We start from the raw sequence: 23,212 nt of genomic DNA, 5'->3' as shown, positions 1-23,212 counted from the left end.
ATCAATCAATGAACAATGTTTTTCTAATGCACCCTGTACATTTGTTGATATAGCTGCAGCATACATGGTTGGGTATGGCCAGAAGGCCAAGCTGATTCGGGATTTGGTAACATGCTACCAGGTTTTGTGATTGTAAGTGCGTACGTCTTAGAATTTAATTCTGTTTTGCTAGTGTAGGAGCATAATCGCCATTCAAAACCTACATAATAAACAGCCTCATCTGTTCACTAAATTAGAAGAGTATATCTTTACACATTACACAGCCATCTAGCTTGAGTTCATGGTTAAAACACACAGTAAAGGAAAATTAGTTTAAAAACCATGGTTACCCAATGCAAATAAACCGTAAATGCTATGGGGCGTGCATCTTAAAAGGTATGAATTCTGCATTAAGAGCTGCATTTTGCAATTCTCCCAAAAGCATTCCGGATTACAAAGTCTTGCTGCCTTCACAAGTTCACATTTATAAACTCTTTATTTTCAAATGATAGTTCAAAATAACTATACAAAAAACATGATATACAGGATAAACATATATATGAGATGTAAAACAAACACTTTTGCTGTCATTCTTTTCCGAAGAAGTCCTCAATTTTCCTTTTTTTACAAGGGGTATCCGTATAAGTGCTTTCACCGTCATCTGGTGTGAGTTCCAACTCCGCCTCTTGGCAAGCATCAGCAGCCTCCAGGAGCAATGCCTCATCCTCTTCAGTCTCCAATAGTGACCTTTGGAAGAGGTCATAAATTGTCTTCTGCTTCGGATCCTTTGGGTAAAAATACAGTATTAATAAGATGCACATTTGATCTTACATATTCTGTCTAGCTATCAATATGTTCGTTTCTGCTCTAAAATCTTAACATTTTTATGTTCCATGAAATGAATGCCCTTATTTTAATAATATGTTTACGTTTAGCTCAAATGAATGATTGTTAAAAGCCAATGCAGTCAGGAAAGATAGATCATGTAGTATACAGATACCAGAATATTTCAATTTGTTAATAAGGACTGCAATTCTTCTAGGAGTAATTCATATCTAGTCACTAAAACTGATTTTAATATGGTTAATAAAGATGTAAACATGGTTTTAAAAAAAAAATTCAGGGAGAGGATGTAAACAGTACACACTTGCATTAGCTCTCTATCCACTAAGTGAAAATAATCTTGATAGATTTGTAGTGTAGACGGTGATGGTTTTATTTATGGTTAATTGCAAGGCCTTATCAGAAAACAGTCATCTAAATCTTAGAAAACAAGTCAAAAGGGAGAAAAGATGGGCATGGTATATCTGGTTTTACGGTATATCTACAAAGGCACCCTCACAATAGAACAGAGGGTGCAAGGCCCAACAAGCTGGTGCCACGAAAATGGACATTAATCGACAAAGAGGCCAACATGGGGATTCTCCGAATGTAGGCTTTCATTAACCAATGTTTGGCGCGGCTCTTCCGGCAGACACAGATACCGCTCGTCTGCGCTGGGAAGGTCTACGACCACCTTAGCATAGTAAGCTGCAGAAGGACTTGCCCTCATCTGAAAAGTGTAATCGCACGAACGCCACTATCGGCAACCAGCACCATAAGCAACACTGCTTTGCTTCTATTTTATTACCTGCCACACCATACAGGCCACTGGTAACCTTGCTGGAGGCGGGCCGATAAAAGAAGGAGGTCGCGCGCACCGCGCGCGCGCACCCAAGCGAGTCCCGTGGAGTCCCGCTTTGCCGCGTTACTCTGCTCCCGAGTCCTGAACTATTGTGGAGCTTGAATTACTGTGGACTATTGTGGACTATTGTACTGCATTTACCAGCAGGCCACTGGTAACCTTGCTGGAGGCGGGCCGATAAAAGAAGGAGGTCGCGCGCACCGCGCGCGCGCACCCAAGCGAGTCCCGTGGAGTCCCGCTTTGCCGCGTTACTCTGCTCCCGAGTCCTGAACTATTGTGGAGCTTGAATTACTGTGGACTATTGTGGACTATTGTACTGCATTTACCAGCAGGCCACTGGTAACCTTGCTGGAGGCGGGCCGATAAAAGAAGGAGGTCGCGCGCACCGCGCGCGCACACCCAAGCGAGTCCCGTGGAGTCCCGCTTTGCCGCGTTACTCTGCTCCCGAGTCCTGAACTATTGTGGAGCTTGAATTACTGTGGACTATTGTGGACTATTGTACTGCATTTACCAGCAGGTGACTTTTAACCCGCAAAGTATACTTGCCATTGATTTTGCCTTCAAGACCCAAGTTTACACTGTATTTATTTGTATTTGTCTAGGCCACTGGTAACCTTGCTGGAGGCGGGCCGATAAAAGAAGGAGGTCGCGCGCACCGCGCGCGCGCACCCAAGCGAGTCCCGTGGAGTCCCGCTTTGCCGCTTCGCCGCGGCGTCCGGGGCTCCGCGGTACCGAGGCTCACACTCACACAGGGTTTACCGACAGGGCTGAGTGCTCATCTCGTTATACTGCTCCCCGTCTAAAACCAAGATTTGAGCAACTACGAATTTACGTTGCAACTCACTGAGCTTTACCTGTGACCATGTCCATTCGCCCTAATGGCTTTCTCCGGTTGACATCGGGCATGCCGGTTAACACAAGACAAAGAATTATGTCTGAGACCCATCTTGACCGCGAAAGCCTCACCTCAAACGCTGTTCCGTCCACCTTGTGTTCTACGCCAGTTCAACAAAATTCCCGACAAAAATCTAAAATACTGTATCACAAAAAGGATCGGAAGGATCATAACACAGACATACGGAAATATGGGTTTGGATCTTTGAGACACGCTGAATTGGCAGGTATTGCTGTGCGTACAGATTCTCTGATAACCCCCACTACCGATGAGGTACAAATTCTTTGTAATAATCAAACAGCTGATCCTATTGTCCAGACTGTATGTAATGTATCCTTAATGACTGATAATGAAAAACTGTCCGCATCAATGTCTGATAGCATGTTGTTAAGAAATGCCCTGTCTGGAACACTGCACACAGGCACTCCCGTGAATGAAAATGTGGAAGCGGCCATAATTGATTTAGATTCGATCAACTCTTCCTTTTCAGCCAGCTTAGAAAGGTCGAATCTCTCACAATCCCCTGACATGTTCCAGCGATCCAGTGGCAGCACTGCAGTTGAGATCTCATTTATCCCTCCAACTCCTCGTAGAGTTCAGGATGGTCAACAAGCCTCATCTCCTAACTTGACGGACATATCTAAACCCGCTAATGTAACCTTAGAGGTTATGAATATAGCACTTATGTCTCTTGCCAAGTTATTTGAATCCACCGATGGCACACTTAGAGTGCTCACAGAAAAGTTTGATCTGCTCAACTCTGAAATATTTAAACTTAGCTCTGAACTGGCATCCCTTCGAAAGGACTCTGCTAGAAAACACACTCAAGAACTTGAGTTCCAAAAAAAAATGTCTATATTCCTTAACAAAAAACTACCAGAAAAAGTAAGTAAAACCTTAGTTCTTATAGATGCGCACACACAGACAAAGAAAGATCCAAATATTCAGAATGTAGAAATTAAGGCCAAGATGGGACACACACAACAAGAATTACAGACTACGCCACCCGCTGAAACGTATGTTCAGCTACCGTTTGTAAATGGTATCATTACAGATAACTCTATCCCAGCCAAGTCTCATGATCTAACTCAAGCTTCCTCTATGATAACCTTACCAGAGGAAGTAAATAGAGCGGCAGCACCTGAGAAGTCTATATACCCTGTTTTTGATGTCAGAGTCAACAAAAATATAGCAGGAATAAATGTTAAATCCAAAAAACTCCCATTCCAAAAAAAATCAAAAAATGTCAAAATGGCAAAAATGATAGTCTCATCGTCAACGAGACATTTTATTAACAATCTATCACGTGCCAATACTAGCACCCAAGTGGTCTCCGGGATCATAACAAAAAAATATGATGCACTAACCAAATTGAGGAAAACTAAATATTTAGAGTCCTGTCAGTCCCCTCGAGTAATTATAGATCATCCTCCTCTCGATGAGTTAATAAAACTTGCAGAAGGTCATCACTCCCCTCACCTCTTGACATCTCAAGACAATGGTGAAAATGCTAGCCAAACTCCATTACATCCAGTAATAAATAGCAAGAGTGAAACACCTGACGACACGCTTGTATCAAGGCAAAACTTGAGACGAGAGATTGACCGCTACTTAGAGAGTCGAAATTTTGAACCCCCCAGGTTCCCCATTATAGTCAATGGACCTGCGAAAAGCTCCGTTGCTAACATCATGATAACGACAACGGAAGCGCAGAGCATAGAATCGAAAAAGACTACTCCCAAACGAGTATCCTTTGCTGACTCAGAACTCCCAAGTCAGCACAATTCAGCACAGGACTCAGTAAATAACAATATTGACAGACAAAAAGATATTGATGAAATAAAAGAGTCCATTGCACAATTATGGATGATAAATTCGAAATCGCAGCGCATGTTGCCACAAAAAAAAAATGATGACAATAATAAAAAACAAATAATGTCATCACAGGTTGATACAGACAAAGTCTGCGGTGCTAGGAGCAGTATACTAGACAAGCACATGAACATGACATTAAAAAAGGCACAAGGCAAAATTGTAACAAGACATGCCTTGCTACTAGGGTGTCGTCAGGCTCATCAATATATTTTGAACCGCCAGAGTGTGCTCAATTTGTTCTCTGATATAACAACACTCAGAGACATTCAATCGCAAGATATTGATCAAATCGAATTCCAAAACGAAAATGACTTAGGTGTGGTACTTGTGTGGACGACCTCTCTGATTGTACATAATGTGATATGGGCAGCGCGAGAAGCTCTATTTGAAATGGGCTTTAAGCTTTCTCGATCTGATGTTGCAAAACATCCCCTGAAGTCCTGTCTTAAAACATTGCAAAAATTACAATATCCCATCTCAATTTATGACATTGGAGAGCGAAGAGAGTACCCACAAGAGCAAACCAAGATCACGAGAGTATAGCTAGATCCAACCAAGGAACAAGTATGTTTATCCTTAGTCAGCTGGAATACTCGAGGCCATAGCCATTTGATTAATAACTCCAAGAGTATACTGCATGACTTTGACATCATTCTTTTACAGGAAACCTGGCTCACTACCACTCCAAGCTGGAATAATTTTGAAATGCTTCTGGAGCCGGCTATACGAGCAGACAAAGGCCGACCTATGTCGGGATTACTTACTGCTACTAATACACGAGCAAATTTACATCTAACTGCATTACCGGCGATAAATCCATTTATACAATGTGCTCTCATCGATGTTAACTCTTGCAAGATTGCATGTGTAAATGTGTATTGGAATCCCTTGAGTATCACAGTTGCCATGTTTTTTAAAAATCTTACAACTGCTCTTGAATACATTATGTTGAACAATGGCATTATACACATCATTCTTGCAGGAGATTTGAATCTACATCTATTACGAGGGGACTCTGCTAAAAAAAATGAACGGGCTGATCTTTGGACTAAGTTTGCGAAAGCATGGAACTTAATTATGCTAAATGGCACCAGTGCAGCTGATTCTCCACCTCTTCCGACGTGGCAGAGCAGAAATTATACTGCTATTATTGATTATATATTTGTCACTAGATGTCTTTTTGACCACATAACTGACTTTGCAGTTAGAACCTCTGAGTATAGTGATCATCAGCCACTCACATGCAATCTCATGTTAAATCCTGATATAAGTGCGCCAAGACAAACTTACATCGGGTCAGCTAATATTAACAACTCCTTAAATCGGTTGAAATGGACTAAGCAATCCTTAACACGTTATCGTGATCACTTACAAATGTTTGAGAATGATCAGTCTCAGTACAATAGCATAAATGAACCAGAACCGTTTCAACTGATGCAGCTATATGCAACGCACCACAAATCCTATGGGAAAAGAATTCAGGTGTGCGATAATGTAGTTCGCCTAAGGAAAGCACTGTTTCGCAAACAAAAGAGACAAATCCAACATCTAGCAGAAATAGATAAAGCCTCGAAATTGAGAACCATTAAAACCGCATACAGAAATTGGATGCGGGAACATAAGATCGCCAACTATCAAAAAAATGGCGAGCTAATGCTAAATCAAGTGCTAAGAAAGAACTCAGCACAAAGCTGGAAATTAATTAATTCAGTCACGTCAGCACCACAGCTTGCCTCTCAAATAAATGGGGTACTAGAAAATGACTGGGTATCTCATTTCTCAGGGATATATGCAGCTCCTCTTGGGTCCGGATCACTAGACATGCCTTGTTCCAACTTTAAGCTTGATTTTGATGAAGATGATATTCGAAATCTTATCAAAAATGCCAGCATGTCTCGTGCTCCAGGCCCGGACGGACTCTCGAACGCGGTAATAAAAGAAAATGTGGACGTGTGGACTTCCATACTTTACACGTTATTTCGATTAATCATCCAACACCAAAACATTCCAAGATCTTGGTCCCATTCAATCATTGTTCCGATCTTCAAAAAGGGCAATAGACAAAATCCGATGAGTTATCGCCCAATAGCCTTGCTGGACGTCTCCGGCAAAATCTTCTGTAGATTAGTGCTACGCGATTTGAACGCCTGGACTCTCGCAACTCAGCGTAGAGACCCTTTTCAATCTGGGTTTGTTTCAGGATTAGGAACTTCAATAAATCTTACAATCCTGAATGCACTCAAGATGTCCTACGCCCAACGAAAACAACCTCTCTATATTGCATTCATTGATTTTCGTATGGCCATCGATTCGGTAGACAGAAATCTACTAATCAGAAAACTGATAAAATATGATTGTCCCGAATCCCTAGTTAAGATCGTGGGTCTTCTTCACTCTAACACCTCCATACAAATCAAGCTGAGTATGGAAGGTACCTTATCCAAACGGATAATGACAGCTAGAGGTCTAAAGCAAGGGTGCATTCTGGCATCCACTCTATTTAATTTATTTTTGCTAGATTTAGCTGATGAATTTGCCTTAGTTCACTCAGACTCACCTAAACTAGGCAAACAAGTGATAGCATGGCTCCTCTATGCTGATGACTTAGTTCTTATCTCCCAGACGCCTTCTGGCTTACAAATTTTATTAGATGTACTTGACCAGTATACCTTTAGAAACAATCTTATTGTGAACCAAAAAAAGACTCAAGTCATTATTTTGGGTAAACCAAAAGCGACCTTGTATAACAAATTTCACTGCACAATCTCTAATCATAAAGTGGAAGTGGTCTCGGAGTACAAATACTTGGGGACCAACTTCAATAATACAACACTCGATAATCCCTTTGAATTGTCGTTGCGAGCTAAATTATTAATGCTCACTTCGCAAGCAAGAATTATTCATGCAAAATTCGGGAAATTCTCTTGTGTCCCTCTCATGTCATTCTATCAGCAGAAAATTATACCCGTCATTACATATGGACTTGAATCTATGTTACCCAAATCTGTTATATTCTGGGATCGCATTGAAGCAAAATTTTGGAAAACAGTCTTAAATCTACCGAAAAGTACACCTAATATGCTTCTCAGATTTGAACTGGGGCTTATATCAATCCAAGCCCAAATAACCTGGGAAATGTGCAGTTTGCTCAGAAAATTTATTATGGGAATTTCGATGAGAAATAGCCTTGCAGTATTAGCTGATTATTTAACATCTTCTGACCACATTTTTCCACAGCAATGGAGAAATCATACTATAAACGCGTTGGCTAAAGCGGATATCTCACTTGATATCTTGGTAACAAATCCAAACAGAGCTAAAACTAAATTCTTTCAGATGGATTGGGTGATAACCCAGGAGAAATGTCTCAATCTCAAAGACTTTGATAGACTCCTCTTTGGTCACAAACACTTCCGATCATTGGCTGATTACCTGACGAAATGTCCTTCTCCTCAACTAAGATCGAAAATTTTAAGATTCCGCTTTAACCAATGGCCAGTCAATGAAATACTAATAAGACGAGGCATGATTAAAAAAGAAGCGGGACACTGCCGATTTTGCAATGACATCACCACCACAGAAACAACACAACATATAATTATGAAATGTAGAGCCTTTGATCTCCATCGTGGCAAGCTAATTAAATGTATGAATATGAAATACCATACGCGCTCAGATGCTGAAATATGGGCAACAATCTTTAACTCCTCGAAAACATCTGTGCGAATAGCAACTATTGCAATCCTAGATGCAGCATTCCCAGAAGAGCAAAAAAAAAGGTCATATTAGCTACTAACGGAACTAATCTTGCACAAGGGGTCTGCGAAAGTGTGCTTGACATTTTTTCAGTGTCTTAGACATGCATACAAAAAAACAGATAAACAATAATAATTTGACACATGTATAGTTTACAAATATGTAGCCCTTTTGAGATTTTAAATTCTGGGGACTTATTCTCCTCCCTATGTCTTTGGTTTTTATGATGTATTAATTATTTATTGCCAAAATTTGATTATTATTTTCTAATTTCTTAATATGCTACCATTTTGTACTGTTTGTATGGAAGGAAAAAATATTTGTAAAGTTGTTGTTTCAACTAAATCAAATAAATAAAAAAAAAAAAAAAAAATAACCAATGTCTACAAGTGATGGCCAAAATGGAAACACTTGTGTATAGGCGCCATAAAAATTGCCAAATGTCCGTTAAATGAACAAGAAGGGTCCCAACTAAACTAAAAATGGTCAGCATGGTTATTCTACATAAAGTGTAGTGCTCAGGGACCTTTGGACAAAAGAAGAAACTCTTGGGGAAACAAAGTGTTACAACAAAAAGCTCTCCCAGTTCTCAGAAAATCTGGGTCTGGGCTTCACTCAACAAAACCACACAATAATTAGTGAAATTACAGTTCCAAATTTTAAAGGGCTCCTGCAACCTATTTGCCACAGTTCTCAACGTCACTTCTCAGTTCGCAATCCTAGGTTTTTCAATTTCCTGCTGGCCTGTTCCCCACTATTTTATGAGTCTTTTCTCATTAGGTCTCAGATTTAAGGGTTCCTGCACCCTGTAATCCACAGTTCTCAGGGTCTTTTCACCTTGGTTTCCATTTCCAGGTGTTGGGCTCTGCACTTAGAGCCTCCTGTACCCCCTTTAACAATTGCTCTACCAACTTTACTTCACTTTCCTACTATCCACTCCTTTGGGTACCTCTTTTAGAGCAAGTCCAGTTCTTCAACTCCAGATACTTCTCTTCACATCTCTAGCCAGCTTCGAATGAGCTTTTCTCCCTTGCTCCACCAAGTACAGATTATGTGCTTGTTTTTATTAGGGCTTTGGCCCCAACTTCCAGCATCACTCTGGTTTAAGGGGAATCAGGTGTGGTAGTGCCTTTCACAGAGTGAAAGATGAATTCAGTGTAGAACGGGGGATTTATTCTGAGATCGGGTCGTATGATTCCCCTGCATGGTGTCAGGGACAAACCTTTGGAAAGTGGCCATGAGGGTCATTGGCGGATGTCTAAGACCAAAGGGCGATGAAGAGCCGACTACTGGTGGTCAGATCTGGAGAGTCAAGTTGAAAGATTGGTGAAAGACTGTACCTCGTGTGGGGATGCTGTCCAAACTCTAAGGTGCTATGTTCAGCCATTAAAACTGGTGGAGTTTCCCAATATTCCTTGGGTATTTGTAGTCATTGATATCTTAGGACCAATAACAGGAGCTCTTGGAGCGAGAACATATATTATTGATCTTACAGATGTGTTCTCCAAATGGGTGGAGACATGCATTGTTCAAGAAGCTGACTCAATTGCTGTAGTGTCATTTCTGGATCTAGTGTTCCAGAGGGAAGGGTTTCACAGCAGAATGTTGTCTGATAATGGAGTGCAATTTACATCTCACATAATAAAAAAAATGTTATGAGCATTGGCGTTACCCATCTCAAGTCATCTCTCTCCCATCCAGAGACCAATGGGATGGTTAAGAGATTCAACAGTACTGTCATGCAAGGTGTTCACATGTCAGTGAGTGAAGGTAGAGATTGAGAGGATGAGGGTGAGAAGAGGGTGTACGCCTATGGGTTGGCTCAACATGCCACAGTAGGGTTAGTACCATTTGAGATACTGCAGAGAAGGAAATCTTCTACTGCAATTTGTCTGCCATGGCTGGAGAGGTCTACATTTGTGGATTGGGGCCAGTTCTGCCTTGAGAGAAGGGAGGAAAGCAAGAAGGTCATGAAGAGAAGGTATGATGCTCAAAAAAGGGCCAGACTTCTTGTAGTGTCTGAATGGGACAGGGTTTGGATCTGCAAGCCAGAATTTGTTTAAAGAGAAAGAAGGTATGACGGTCCTGTGATGACTAAAAATATATGAATGGTGCTGTGATTTTGGAGGATGGAAGGATGTTTAACAAAACTAGGGTGGCATGTAAGATGTGAGCGGCGGCTGCTACTTCTGTGAAAAAAGGGAGATGTGCTACATTGTGTACTGTGAATACATCATGGAGTAGACACAGACAACCAAGTACAATTTTGGAATGCACCTGTTTATTGACCAAAGTTTGAGGCTGAAAAAAGGCCCATCTTGCCCTATGCAAGGTGAGTTTTCCCTTCCCTAAATGAAACTAATGATAGTCTGTGTCGGGAAGTCCAAGCAAACAACTGTGTCCAAAACCTATACTTGCCCTGACATCTAACTGCATACAATGTGTGGGGGATGTCAGCATCAACAATCTCTCAATGTTCCAAACACCACAACTCCCTGGGATGCTCCTCAGTTCTTCTAGTTTAGTCACCTTTCACAAAGTTATAGAGTTCAATTCCTTACTTTCAGTTCACATGCATCTTCTTGGATTCAATCACAAAGTGGCTTCTCATTAGGTAGATGTACTCGGTCTAGGCGCAGTTGTTGGACTACACAGTCCACCCATTACAGGTTGCGCAAGGAACAAGTTACTTACCTGTAACTGTTGTTCTCCAGCATGGGTCTGGCATGGATTCACATGCTCATGAATATTCCCCGTCGTCAGGCTGGGAATCCTCGGTAAAGAAAAAACCAGTATCAGTTTCGTTTCTGATCTGTCTTTCGTAGTAGTAACCAATCACTGATCTCTGCGTCATACTGACCACAGCCAATGACTGCCCTCTACCTAAGCCCCGCCTCTGGCAGCCATCTTCAGATTTGGAAGCAAGTGAAGTGGCAGTATGACCAAGTGAAGAGCCGCAGAGGGGTAGGCGGGAGGGTTCGCATGTGAATCCATGCCAGACCCATGCTGGAGAACAACAGTTACAGGTAAGTAACTTGTTCCTTCTCCAGCATGGGGTCTGGCATGGATTCACATGCTCATGAATAAAGAATACATAGCAGTACACACATGCACAACCACGGGAGGTGGCAAAGGCTCAACATTAAGCATTACATCAAACTCAACATTAAGCATCTTACCTCCTCACCAGGCTCACCTCAGGCGAACAGGTTGCGCAGCACTGCTTGGCCGACCCTGGACTCCTCCCTGGAATCCCGATTGACGCAGTAGAATTTCGTGAAGGTGTGCGTCGACCTCCACGTAGCAGCCCTGCATATGTCCAGCAGGGGCACACCAGAAAGGAACGCCGTGGTAGCTGCGATCGCTCTGGTGGAATGGGCTCTCGGACGGCCAGGCAGCGGTCGGTTTGCCAACCGATGACAGTACATGATACAGCCGGAGAGCCATCTGGAAATGGAAGCCTTCGAGAGAGCCTTCCCCTGATTGACAGGTCCAAAATTCACAAAGAGTTGTGACGTCTTCCGAAAACACTTCGTGCGGTCCACGTAGAACTTCAGCGCTCTAGCCACATCCAGCGAGTGCAAAGTCCTCTCAGCCGGCGACAAAGGCGACGGGAAGAACACAGGCAACACCAAGGGTTCGTTGAGGTGGAAGTCCGACGGCACCTTGGGCATGAAGGAGGGGTGCGTCCTGAGCACTACCCTCGTGTCGTGAAAAGTCAAGTACGGGGCCTTGCAGGAAAGGGCCTGGATCTCTCCCACTCGTCGTGCGGAGTTGATGGCCACAAGAAACGCTGTTTTCCACGACAGAAACTTCAACGGGGCCGAGTGCAGAGGCTCGAACGGAGGTCCCATGAGCTTGGTCAGCACTACGTTGAGCTCCCACGCTGGGGCCGGAGCCTTCACCGGCGGGAACGATCTGAACAGTCCCTTCATAAACTCTTTCAGCAGACGATGAGACCACAAGGACGTCCGCCCCGTGGTTCTGGTGTATCGGGAGATCGCAGCAAGATGAATCTTGATGGACGCGTGTGCCAGTCCAGCTTTGGCCAGCGTCAGCAGGTACGGCAGTACTTGGGGAGCCGTAATCCGTAGAGGGTTAATCTTCTGTGCGTGGCACCAGACAGAGAACCTCTTCCATTTGTGTCCGTAGCATTTAAGAGTCGAGGACGCCCTGGCCTTTGCAAGAACCTCTCTGCAGTCGGCCGGTATGTCGTATCCTCCAAACTCTAGCGCTGCAGGAGCCAGGCCTGCAAGTTCAGCGACTTCGGGTCGTGGTGGAGGATGGCGCCTCCTTCCCTGGAGAGTAGATCCGCGTCCCCCGGCAGCTTGATTGACGGGGACACTGACAAGTCCAGAAGGTCCGGGAACCATATCTGCCTCGGCCACGCAGGTGCGACGAGGATCATCCTGCACCGTGACCTCTTGAGCTGGTTGATGAGCCGGATTAGCAGTGGCAATGGAGGGAACGCGTAGAGGAACAGGCCCTCCCAGGGGAACGAGAAAGCATCGCCCATGCTCCTCGCCTGGGGAAACCTGCTGGCGAATCTCCGGCACTTGGAGTTCGTCGCCGTCGCGAACAGGTCGATCTGGGGTGTGCCCCACCGTCGGAAGAGGCGATCCACTAGATCCTGCCATAGTTCCCACTCGTGGCACGAGCGCAGCTCCCTGCTGAGTGAGTCGGCGATGGTGTTTTTTATCCCTGCCAGATGAAACGGCACCAGAAATATCCTTTGGGCGACGGCCCAATGCCACAGGTCCTGCGCCTCCTTGGACAGTGCTGGGGACCTGGTTCCGCCCTGTTTCCGGATGTAAAACATGGTGGTGGTGTTGTCGGTGAAGATCCTCACCACCTTGCCCTTGAGGGACGGAAGGAAGGACCTGAGGGCCCAAAACACTGCACGGAGCTCTAGGACGTTGATATGTAGGGATTTCTCCGTCAGGAGCCAAAGGCCTCTTGCGTGCAGGTGTTCGGTGTGCGCTCCCCACCCTTCCAGGGAGGCATCCGTGGTCACTGTCTCCTGGTGGGCTGGGGTCTGGAAATCCATGCCCGCCGTCAGATGTGCGCGGGTGCCCCACCACCAGATCGCTCGTCGGAAACTCTCGTCGAGTGTGATCCTTTCCTCGAAGCTGCTCGTCGTTTGGATCCAGCGCGCGTCCAGGAACTCCTGCAACGGGCGCATCCGGAGCCTGCACATGGGAATGAGGTAGATGCAGGAAGACATCATTCCGAGGAGGGACTTGATGGACCTCACCTTGGGCGCGTCGGCCACTAACATCTGCTGTACCTTGCCCAGGATGGTCCTGGTCCTCTCCACCGACGGGGAGGCCAGAAGGGACACTGGGTCGAGCCTCGCTCCCAGAAACAGTGCCTCTTGCGTGGGTACCAGGTGGGATTTGGCGTAGTTCACGGAGAATCCCAGGTCCGTGAGAAGTTGGACGGTCCTTGCCGTGTGCTCCACAGCGAGCTCCCTAGTCTTGGCTCGGATGAGCCAGTCGTCCAGGTAGGGGTAGACGTGGATCCCCTCGCGGCGCAGCTGCGCCGCCACTTGGTGAATACCCTGGGTGCCGACCGTAGTCCGAAGGGGAGGGCTTTGAACTGGTAGTGACGCCCTTGGACCACAAACCTGAGGAATTATCGGTGCCCCTTTAGGATGGGGATATGGAAGTAGGCATCCTCCAAATCCAACGACGACAGGAAGTCTCCTTCCTCCAGCTGACCAAGGACGTGCTGGAGGGTGACCATCCGGAACTTCTGCGCCTTGATGAACTTGTTCAGACGTCGCAGGTCTAGGATGGGGCGCCATCCTCCCGTCTTCTTCTTCACGAGGAAGTATCTCGAGTAAACTCCGGAGCCCCGAAGTCTCTTTGGGACGAGTTCGATGGCGCCCTTCCTGAGCATCGCCTTTACCTCCAGGAGAAGCTGAGGGACGTGAAGCTCTTTCCTGGCCACGGGGGGGGACGCGCGGGCACCTTCTTTGAAACTCGAGCGCGTGGCCCCGGGCTAAGGCGCCCAGCACCCAACGGTCGGTGGAGATGGACTCCCACACGCCGACGAAGCTCGCCAGCCGGCCTCCCACCGGGGTGCTTCGGTGGGGGCCCGACCCCACGGCCGGTTCAATCCTGTTTCGACGAGGCTTTGCCGCCTTGACCTCCTTGGCGACGACGGCGGGGTCCGCCAGACTTGTCTCGTCCCCTGTAGGCCTCCTGAGACGACGAGCGGGCCGCTTGACGGTAGGTGGAGAAACCGCCGCCGGAACCTTTGGAGGTGCCCTTGCCTCCGCTGCTCCGAAAGGGCGGCCATCGTTGTTGCAGAACCCCAAGGGCTCGCGCCGTCTCCGTGTCTGCTTTAATGGCCTGAAGGGAATCGTCCACTGTTTTCCCAAACAGGTTGTTCCCATCGAACGGCATATGTCCAGGACTCTGGTCTGTACGTCTTGACGGAAGTCCGTGGCCTTGAGCCATCCACGCCGCCTAAGGCACACGCCGTTGCCCAACTGGCGAAATCCAGTGTCGGCGATGTCTGTCGCAATAGTGATGGCGTGGTCCGACGCCACCTCACCTTCCTGTAGGATCTCCAGGGCCTCCGCCCTCTTGTCGTCCGGTAGGAAGTCCAGCAGGGGGGCCAGTTTGTACCATAGCTCCCTGTCGTAGCGGGCCACGATAGCCAAGGCGTTGGCCGCCTTAATCGTCGTCGCTGCAGACGAGATGACCCTGCGTCCCATAGTGTCCAATTTCTTTCCCTCGCCGTCCGGCGGGGAAGTCGATGTGGAGGCCGCACCCCCCCCCCCACTTTCTTCCTGGCCGCCGCGGAGACGACGGAGTCCGGGGTAGGCTGCGCCCGGAGGCACAGGGGGGCCGCGTCCGGGACCCGGTACTTCTTTTCGTACCGGTCCCTTCTAGCTGGCGTCGTGGAAGGGTTCTTGAGGAGGGTGAGGCCCTCATCCCAAATGTCGTCCAGTAGAGGCACCGCGAGGACAGTCTTCCTCTTGGCCTCGCGCCGTTGATAAAGGAATCCTTCCTTTTTCTTCTCTTCAGGGCAGAGTTGGAAAAGCTCGGAGTGGAACGATCCAATCTCGTCGGGCGGAGAAGCCCTGGTGGGAGGTGACGACGGCAGATCCTCGTCGTAGACCTCGTCGTCCGTACCCGTCGCTGCCGTGTCAGTCCCCGTATCATCCCCTCGGGTGGACGGGGAGGAGGGCTGGACGGGGCGCGACGGCTGAAAAGGAGGTGGAGGATGAATCCTTCTTTTCTTGGGAGGGGGAGCGCCAGAAGGTCCCGGTTCTGGGTCCCCCGACGGGAGAGGTTCCTCCGCCGGCAACGGTAGTCTCGTCCTTATCTCCGAGCATAAGGACTGTATAGCCAACAAAATGGCCGCTGAGTTGTCTTGCGGCGCTGGCAGAGGGGAATCCGACGGGCGATAGGGGCGGTCTTCTTCCACGCCGAGGCCGTGGCTTAAGACCTCGATCAGCTCTTCCTCCGAGGTTGAAGCCGAATCTACGACGACACCCTGCCCCCCTTTTTCTTCTCCGCCGGGGATTTCACGGGGGTCCTATCGATGGGCACAAAAGAGGACTCCCTCCGAGGTGGCAGGGAGACTCTGAGCCCCGAGGTCGCCACCACTGGTGTAGCCTCCACAGGCTGAGCCAGGGCCGCCGCGACAGTCTCGATAGTGGCCTTGGCCGGATGGATTAAGGCCTTCACCACCGTAGGTGCACTCACCGCCTTATCCTTGAGGGGGGGGACACTGCCTCGCTCCCCCTCTGATGGGGCCTTCGAGCTCGACCGGGGCCTCTCCAGGAGCTTCGCCAGGTGCTCGGCCTTCCTCTTACCCGACCCAGAGCGTTGGCTCGTGGTTGATGGTGCTGGGGAGGGTGCGCCCTGCCTGGCGCCCGTAGAGCCCGACCGTTCGGCGCTCCCGGTGCCAGCGGACTCGCGGTGCTTGGCCTTGTGTTGGACCCCCGTCGCCGGGGCGTCCTCAAAGGTCTTAGAAGACCGCTCGGATTCCTCATGTAAGCAGTAGAGACAAAAGGAGTGTTCGTCCTCCTTAAAGACGTTCTGCTGCTGGCATCCAGGGCAGACCCTGAACAGCTTTCTGGGCGTCGAGCTTCCCCTTCTCCTGGGCCATGTCCGGGCCTGAGAAACTTCTGGAGTCCTCCAAAAGCGTAGCTCGACGAAATCTTCACCCTTGAGGGGCGCAGACGAATCCGACACGGGTCCCCGTTGATCGGATGGAGAGTCGGTGGAGCTTGAGGCTCTTTTGACCGAAAAAACGAAGTTTTTGAGAAAAAACGTGAAAAAAATAGCACTAACGCTCAAGAGCAATAGCACGAGGATCCCAACACATGAACGTGCGGTAAAAATCTGAAGATGGCTGCCAGAGGCGGGGCTTAGGTAGAGGGCAGTCATTGGCTGTGGTCAGTATGACGCAGAGATCAGTGATTGGTTACTACTACGAAAGACAGATCAGAAACGAAACGGATACTGGTTTTTCCTTTACCGAGGATTCCCAGCCTGACGACGGGGAATATTCATGAGCATGTGAATCCATGCCAGACCCCATGCTGGAGAACCAGTGCACCTTACGTGGCTTGGTTTCAGATGCATTAGCCACAGTTTCAGCTTTTCAATGAGGCTTGGCTGAATTTTCATTCACATATCCTTGATACTTGGTTATATTTTGTTTTATCACCATTCACTTGTAGCTTTTGTTTACAAAGACCAGCACAAGCTCCCCAGTACACACTCCTGCTTGGAAAATCAAATCAGTCTATGTTATTGTCCCTTCACACAAGCTGTTATAAGCTTCCCATTACACTCTACTGCTATGCAACTTATTCAGTGCTTCTTGGTAAATCTTATTTGCCTTTTTGCACTGTTTGCTACAACCATTAATTTCTTTCAATGATAACTTGCTTCTCTGAAAATTGCTAACGAGTTTTGGCAATGCCTTTTTGCCTTTTCGTTTCTTGAAAAACAATGTTCATTACAATCATTAATTCCTTTAAAAAATACCTTGCTTCTCTGAAAATTGCTCACAAGTATTGGAGACGCTTCTTGGCCTTTTCGCTTCTTGAAAAATGTTTGTTACAATCATTAATTACTTTCAATAATAGCTGGGCTTTTAATAATGCCCCTTTAACAGTTCTTGGTCCTCTAGCTTTGGACCCTTTTCTTGTTATGCGCTTTCCCTGCTTTTACGGTTCATTTCACACGACCAGGCTTCCCCTCTGCATTCTGGGCAGACTTACCGGTTTCCAGTTGTGTGTCGTCCAGCTTCTGTGTGCTGCTGAAGAATCTCCTTTGGGTCTCTCTGCCTTACGCCACCTTTCCACAGCCTCTGGCACCTCCTCAACAGACTTCGCTTCACCCTGCTTATTTGTCTGTAGCACCGTTAAGCGCTGTTCTCGTGTCCCTGCAGCTGCGAATGCCCAGGGAGCTTTTCTCCGCTCCTGGCGTCTCCACTGCTTTCCGCAAAGCTGGTTCCACTTCACCCGGCTTGCTCGCAAGTCCCGACCTGGCTTCTCTCCGTTTCCCACACCTCCATGGCAGCACCTTCTCCGGGTCAACCCTTCTCTTCTTGTGTCCCGCTGTGTACCCACAGGGAAACAGAAGTCTACTTCTTGCCATTGCATCCTCAATTTAAAGTTCCCGGCATCAATTACAATGTCAGAAAGACTAGACTGCTAAGTGCCAAACCGATAGTCTTTCTTCTGTGTTTGATGCCTCTTCCTCTTCTCAGTTCCTTAGTGATGTCCGTTTATGTAAGAGTCATTAAAAGGAGGCTGTATGGCTCTGTGGTGTCTCTCTTCCTCGCCCCAGTACTTGATTGATATCTACTGGGAAATGATGTGTAGGAAAGATAGGGAAGGGACTGAGAAGTAGCCCACAAATGCCTGGGGGGTATTGGGTTCACTGGAAAAGGGATATGGGAGATACCATGTCTCACTCAAGGGTGCCTCATCTCCACTCCCCAACTCTCCTCTACCCAGGTGATCCTCTCTCGCATATCCACCCCTCCAGGATCAGGATCCGAAACGGCTGCCTTTCCCTGGCTACCTGGGAGAAGGATATATTATATTGGGTAAAGAAGTGAGAATGTGTTGTGTAATTGTATAGCTGAATGTCCACACGTTTAATATAGATATTTTGCGTAGGTTTATTCATCAAGGGAGTCCCCCACAGCAGACCCAGACGACCGCTGTCTTCCTCCCGTGTGGCTCCGACCTCAGTTCTAGAACCACACAGGAAGAACACCCCTGTCCGGAACTATGCACGTAGGTGGCATTCTAAATATAACATCAACATTATAACAGAACGCCCTCAGAATCCTCGCAGTACTTTCAAGGTGCTACAGTGTTTACTTTCAAAGTGTTCTCAGTTTGCATTCAATGGACATGTTGGTGACTTTGTATCTGTTCAAACATGTTTGTTTATCTTCAGTCTGGGGCTCCTGCCCAGCCTGTTTCGTCATGACATAATGGAATGCCATGCATGTATATATAGAGCTCAACTGATGAAGCTCAGAGTTGCAGCAGACTGATAGTGGAGAGAGGCATTTGGATGAACCTAAATAAACAATCTGGTACTACAGCATTGGTGTGTTCTCCTCATTCCAAGATACTACAGAAGAGATCTGGTTCAGAGCTAAAATATCTTCCCACTAGATACAGCAAAAAGGGCAAGCACACAAAATCAAGGACCACTGCTATATGACCCCAATCAAAATAGATGCTATGCAAAAAGCAACATCAGATAGTTGGAGTTGTGAGTGGTTGGAGCGACAGCCCCTTTTGCAATTATGGGTTCCTGCCTTGTCTTGAGGCGATTTTGGCAGAATGTACTAAATCTCGAACTTGGAGGGAGGGCATGGGGATGAACCCCCTACCATAAAAAGTCATCTGGTAATAATTTGGATCTTCCTTCTGTTTCATCCATCCAATGTTTTTTCTGGCCTTTTGTATCTAAAGCTGAAACTCTGACACTGGGCAGTTTGATATTGGAAGTACGGCAGGATATAATGGTTTGCAATAAGACATACTGGCATAAGGGGGGGGCAGGAACTGGCTTTGGAATTTTCCCTGGTAGACCCTCCCACCCCGGGCTGGGTGAGATTCCCATTCCCTCTTGGCAATCCAGTTTACTGGCCTTGTCACACACCACCACCATTTCTCCCAAGTCTTCCTTTTCCTCCTTATTCCCTTTTCATTACCCGATTGGGGAAAGCGTGACATGAAATCTAAATGGGCTTGTTTCATTCCTGCCAGATGTTCTAAGGTGAATGAAAATGGCTGAGAGGCCAGGAACCACTGCAGGACGCAGGGGTTGGTATCTTCATTCCTGGCCATTCAGACTAGTGCAGCATGATCCGTCAACAATTCAAATTTTCAACCAGTAAAAAAAGTATTGTAGGCTCTATACTGCTCTTTGGATTGCAAGTGCTTCGAATTCAAGTTTTTTGTCTCTGTTTCTGACCTGGGACAATTCTGCTTCTAGTCCTACAGTTGAAACGTCTGATTGTATGATGAAGTCTGGCATTACAAGTATTGGAGTTTTACATACATACATAGGGGTTTCGTCCTATTTCATTAATGCTGTGTTGTTCCTTTTAGTTTGTTTGTTAGGGGACCAGCAGTTTCTAAGAACCTATGTAGCGGTAATAGCACACTAATTCCAAAAAGGCCAGTTATGCTTCTTGTGATAGGCCTTGGCACCTTTTGAATGGCATCAACCTTCGCGGTAACACCTTGCCACTCCCCTACCTTGAAGCCCAATTATTTCATGGAGAACTGAGGTAGATGTCATTTAGTTGGGTTAGCAGTCAGATGTGCTGTACTTTGCTGATTGCAGACCATCTGCTTGAGGTGTTGAAGTTGTTCTATTCAGATTGAACTGAACTGATGATTACAATGTCATCTGGATACACTCCTTAGTGCAACAGAGTGTGAGGACTTGGTCCATCAGCTGTTGGAATGGGATGGGTGTTTCATGGAGTCCGAAGGGTAGTACTGTGAGCTGGTACATGCCCTCTGGGGGTTGAGAAGGCTGTTTTGCTTTAGCCTCCTCATCCAGAAGTATCAGCCAGTAACACTTTGTAAAGTTTAGAGTCAGGGTTCAAAATTGAGGGGAGCTGGGAGCTATTTACCTCCTGCTTGTACTCTAGAAGAGCCTGCTTACCTTGATACCAACAACTACAAGGAGCTACCCTTGGTTCCCCAGCAGAGGTGTTGCTAGTGGGTGGCTGAGGGGGCTGTAGCCCCAGGCATTTTGGTTGTAGCCCCGGATAGAAGCTCAGGGCCTACAACCAAAAGGCTAGATAGCTCAGAGTCCCGACAGTCCTGACATTAGCTTAGCCCCAGATCTTTTACAGACCCAGCAACATCCCTGCTCCCCAGGCAACTGATGCTGAACAAACACAACTATGTGAATTTAACTCTGTGTGTTACATTCCTACAACCTATAAATAAACATTAGGACACATCTGACATTTAAAGCATAAGTGGCCTTAAATAATGGACAAAAGGATATGTCTGCATCTTCTGCGGAAGTTAGATTTGCAGAACAGAATGTATTAGCTCGTCATTCCCCTGTGGCAGCTCTTGGTCACTGGTAATTGCTGGCTACCCAGCATCTGCCTTTAGCTCCTGCTTTTCCAATCTTAATTTCTTCTCCACATTGGCATCAGCGGACCCCATCAAAATAACTTGCGGTGCACCCCCAAGGTTCTTGCGTCTCGCCAACTCTATACAATATCTTTACAAGCCCCTATTCGACAAATTGGACAGACTGGGTGTCATCTACACTAATTACGCAGACGACACTCAGATCCTCATTCCCCTTTCAGGCAATTTCGATACGGATACAGCCTTGATGAACAAAATATATCTCATCATTCAGGCATGGATGGCCACACATGGACTATGCCTGAATGATGATAAAACTGAAATCCTACTCCTCGGATCCACTGCCTATTTAAAAAAAAACCTAGCCCCAACTACTCAGCATTTAACATTGATGGCAATATAATCACAGTTTCCAAAACAGTAAAAAGACTAGGCTTTCACCTCAACTCAGCCCTAACACTAAAGAAACAAGTTAACTCCCTTGCATCCTCTACAGCCTACACGTGCAAGCTTATTAGGGCAAGTAGAGCTTTCCTCACCCAAGCCAGCTGTATCATCATTGCCAATGCCCTAATACTCTCCAAACGTGACTATTGCAATGCTCTGTATTTGGGAGCTAACAAATACATCATTGACAAAATTCAAACATTGCAAAACAATGCCCTTAGAACTGCCCTCAACTTACCCTCTAAAGAACACATTTCTAACACCAGAAGAAAATAAAATGGCTCAAAAGCTGCGACAGAATCTCACTTAAGACAGCATCACTCGCCTTCAAATGAACCGCCAACTCCAACTGCCTTCAAATACCCAAATTTATATTAAAAAAACACAGGAGGCAGCAGCTTCCCAGTTAATGCAGCCCAATACTGGAATGCTCTCCCACTTGACATCAGAAAAGACCAGTCCTACTATAGCTTTAGACGGAATATTCTTGCATGGCTGCACTCCAATGACCCCCAAGATTAACCACGCACTAATCCATTCCTATTAACCCGACTATACATATGTATATTCTTTAACTGATTTATCCTGTGATGTAATGTATATGTTTATATTGTGCCTGTAACTAAGTTTTTAAGCAATCTTGTTTTCCTTTTCTCTGTAGCGCCCTGTTACCTTTGGGTTTGGTGCGCCATACAAAATCAATAAACAAACAATTTCGATCCCTGGAGTGTTGAAATATACTTTGCTGGTTTCAGTCTCTCGACTAACTCGCCAATTCTGGACACAGGGTAGGCATCAAATGGAATTTTGTTCAACCGTCGAAAGACCATTTGCTGTGGGATTCTTTATTACCCCAATTCGAGCTTTTTAAAAAAACTTGAGGACAATACCCTGGACTCGCCCACATTGTGTTCAGAATTGTAAGGAACTCATGGTGACACAAGTAAGACAGACACAAGTGATCACAGTTCAAGGGTGTTTACTGAACAATGAAAATGATGTGCAGGTTGGAAAAACACCTAAACTACACCTAAATCTAAGATGTGGGACAGGTATCGACCATCAAATGAAAAATAAGGCAGTCCTGGTGGCGTCAAGTCAAATAAAAGGGCATATACTAAGAAAACCTATTGCCAATTCCTTATGCTAAATACAGGGTGTGGGGTTAAATTTCAAGAAAGAAAGAAGTGTTCTCAAATGATCAGTCAGGAGGCGGTAGCCTGGGTCTCCCTTGCCCACGCTTTAGACATGGGACAAGATGGGAGTTTGGAGCATAGTACAGTCTCTGGCTTCTCCAGCACGAGACGACCGTTCCAATGGTAGTTTTCAGCACTGTCGATGGCCAAGTTTCGTTTCCTCAGAAAGTCTCTTGCCTTCGGGCCTGAGGTGTTCAAATAACAAAACACAAGTTCCTTTAACAAATGCAAGTTCATTCCCAATATTCGCTGGGTGATGGGTTTGCGCCTGGATCCCCCTCTTCTGGGCTGACCCTTTCTCAATCGTATTACTTTGCATCTCTTATTACTTTTCTCATTAAACTTTGGGTGATTGCATCACTCCTTGGATCTCCCGCGTTCGGGTTCGGACCTCTCTCGACTGCCAGCACTTGGGTGACGACTTCACCTTTGGATTTCCCTGGTTCGGGCTCGGACCTCTCTCGACTGCCAGTGTTGCGAGTATTAGCTACACCCCGGATCTCCCTCATCCGGGCTCGGAACCTTCTTAGTTTCTTAATGTTTTTGTCAAACAGTTCAGTGGACCATCCTTTTCTGGGTTCACTTTAACATTGTGTTTCTCGGGACATTTAGACTTTGTTCCTCTCCTTCGGCATCCGTCCTCCAGGTTCACTATTGCCTTTTCAAAACTTTCTACTGGTTTAAAATGTTTGCCGGATTCACGTCCCTTTCCTTCATTCACAATTCGGGACTCACTTCCCTTGCTTTTAGCCAACTTA

At 46.5% G+C, this 23,212-nt stretch overlaps 1 protein-coding gene across 1 annotated transcript in view; it reads right to left on the bottom strand.

Annotated features, from left to right (window-relative positions):
• Positions 1–463: 463 nt before the first annotated feature.
• Positions 464–23,212, bottom strand: part of SMARCAL1 (SNF2 related chromatin remodeling annealing helicase 1) — a 979,995-nt gene continuing 957,246 nt past the window's right edge. Inside the window, exon 17 of the mRNA XM_069616809.1 lies at positions 464–764. Coding sequence (XP_069472910.1) covers positions 567–764 — 198 coding nt within the window. The 3' untranslated portion in view covers positions 464–566. The remainder of the gene's footprint in view (positions 765–23,212) is intronic.

This window comes from Ambystoma mexicanum, chromosome 9 (assembly GCF_040938575.1).
Source record: "Ambystoma mexicanum isolate Mex_15411 chromosome 9, UKY_AmexF1_1, whole genome shotgun sequence".
In the NCBI taxonomy this organism is placed as follows: Eukaryota; Metazoa; Chordata; class Amphibia; order Caudata; family Ambystomatidae; genus Ambystoma; species Ambystoma mexicanum.
Note: the sequence above shows the minus strand (reverse complement) of the source record. Positions and strands in the feature narration are given on the sequence as shown.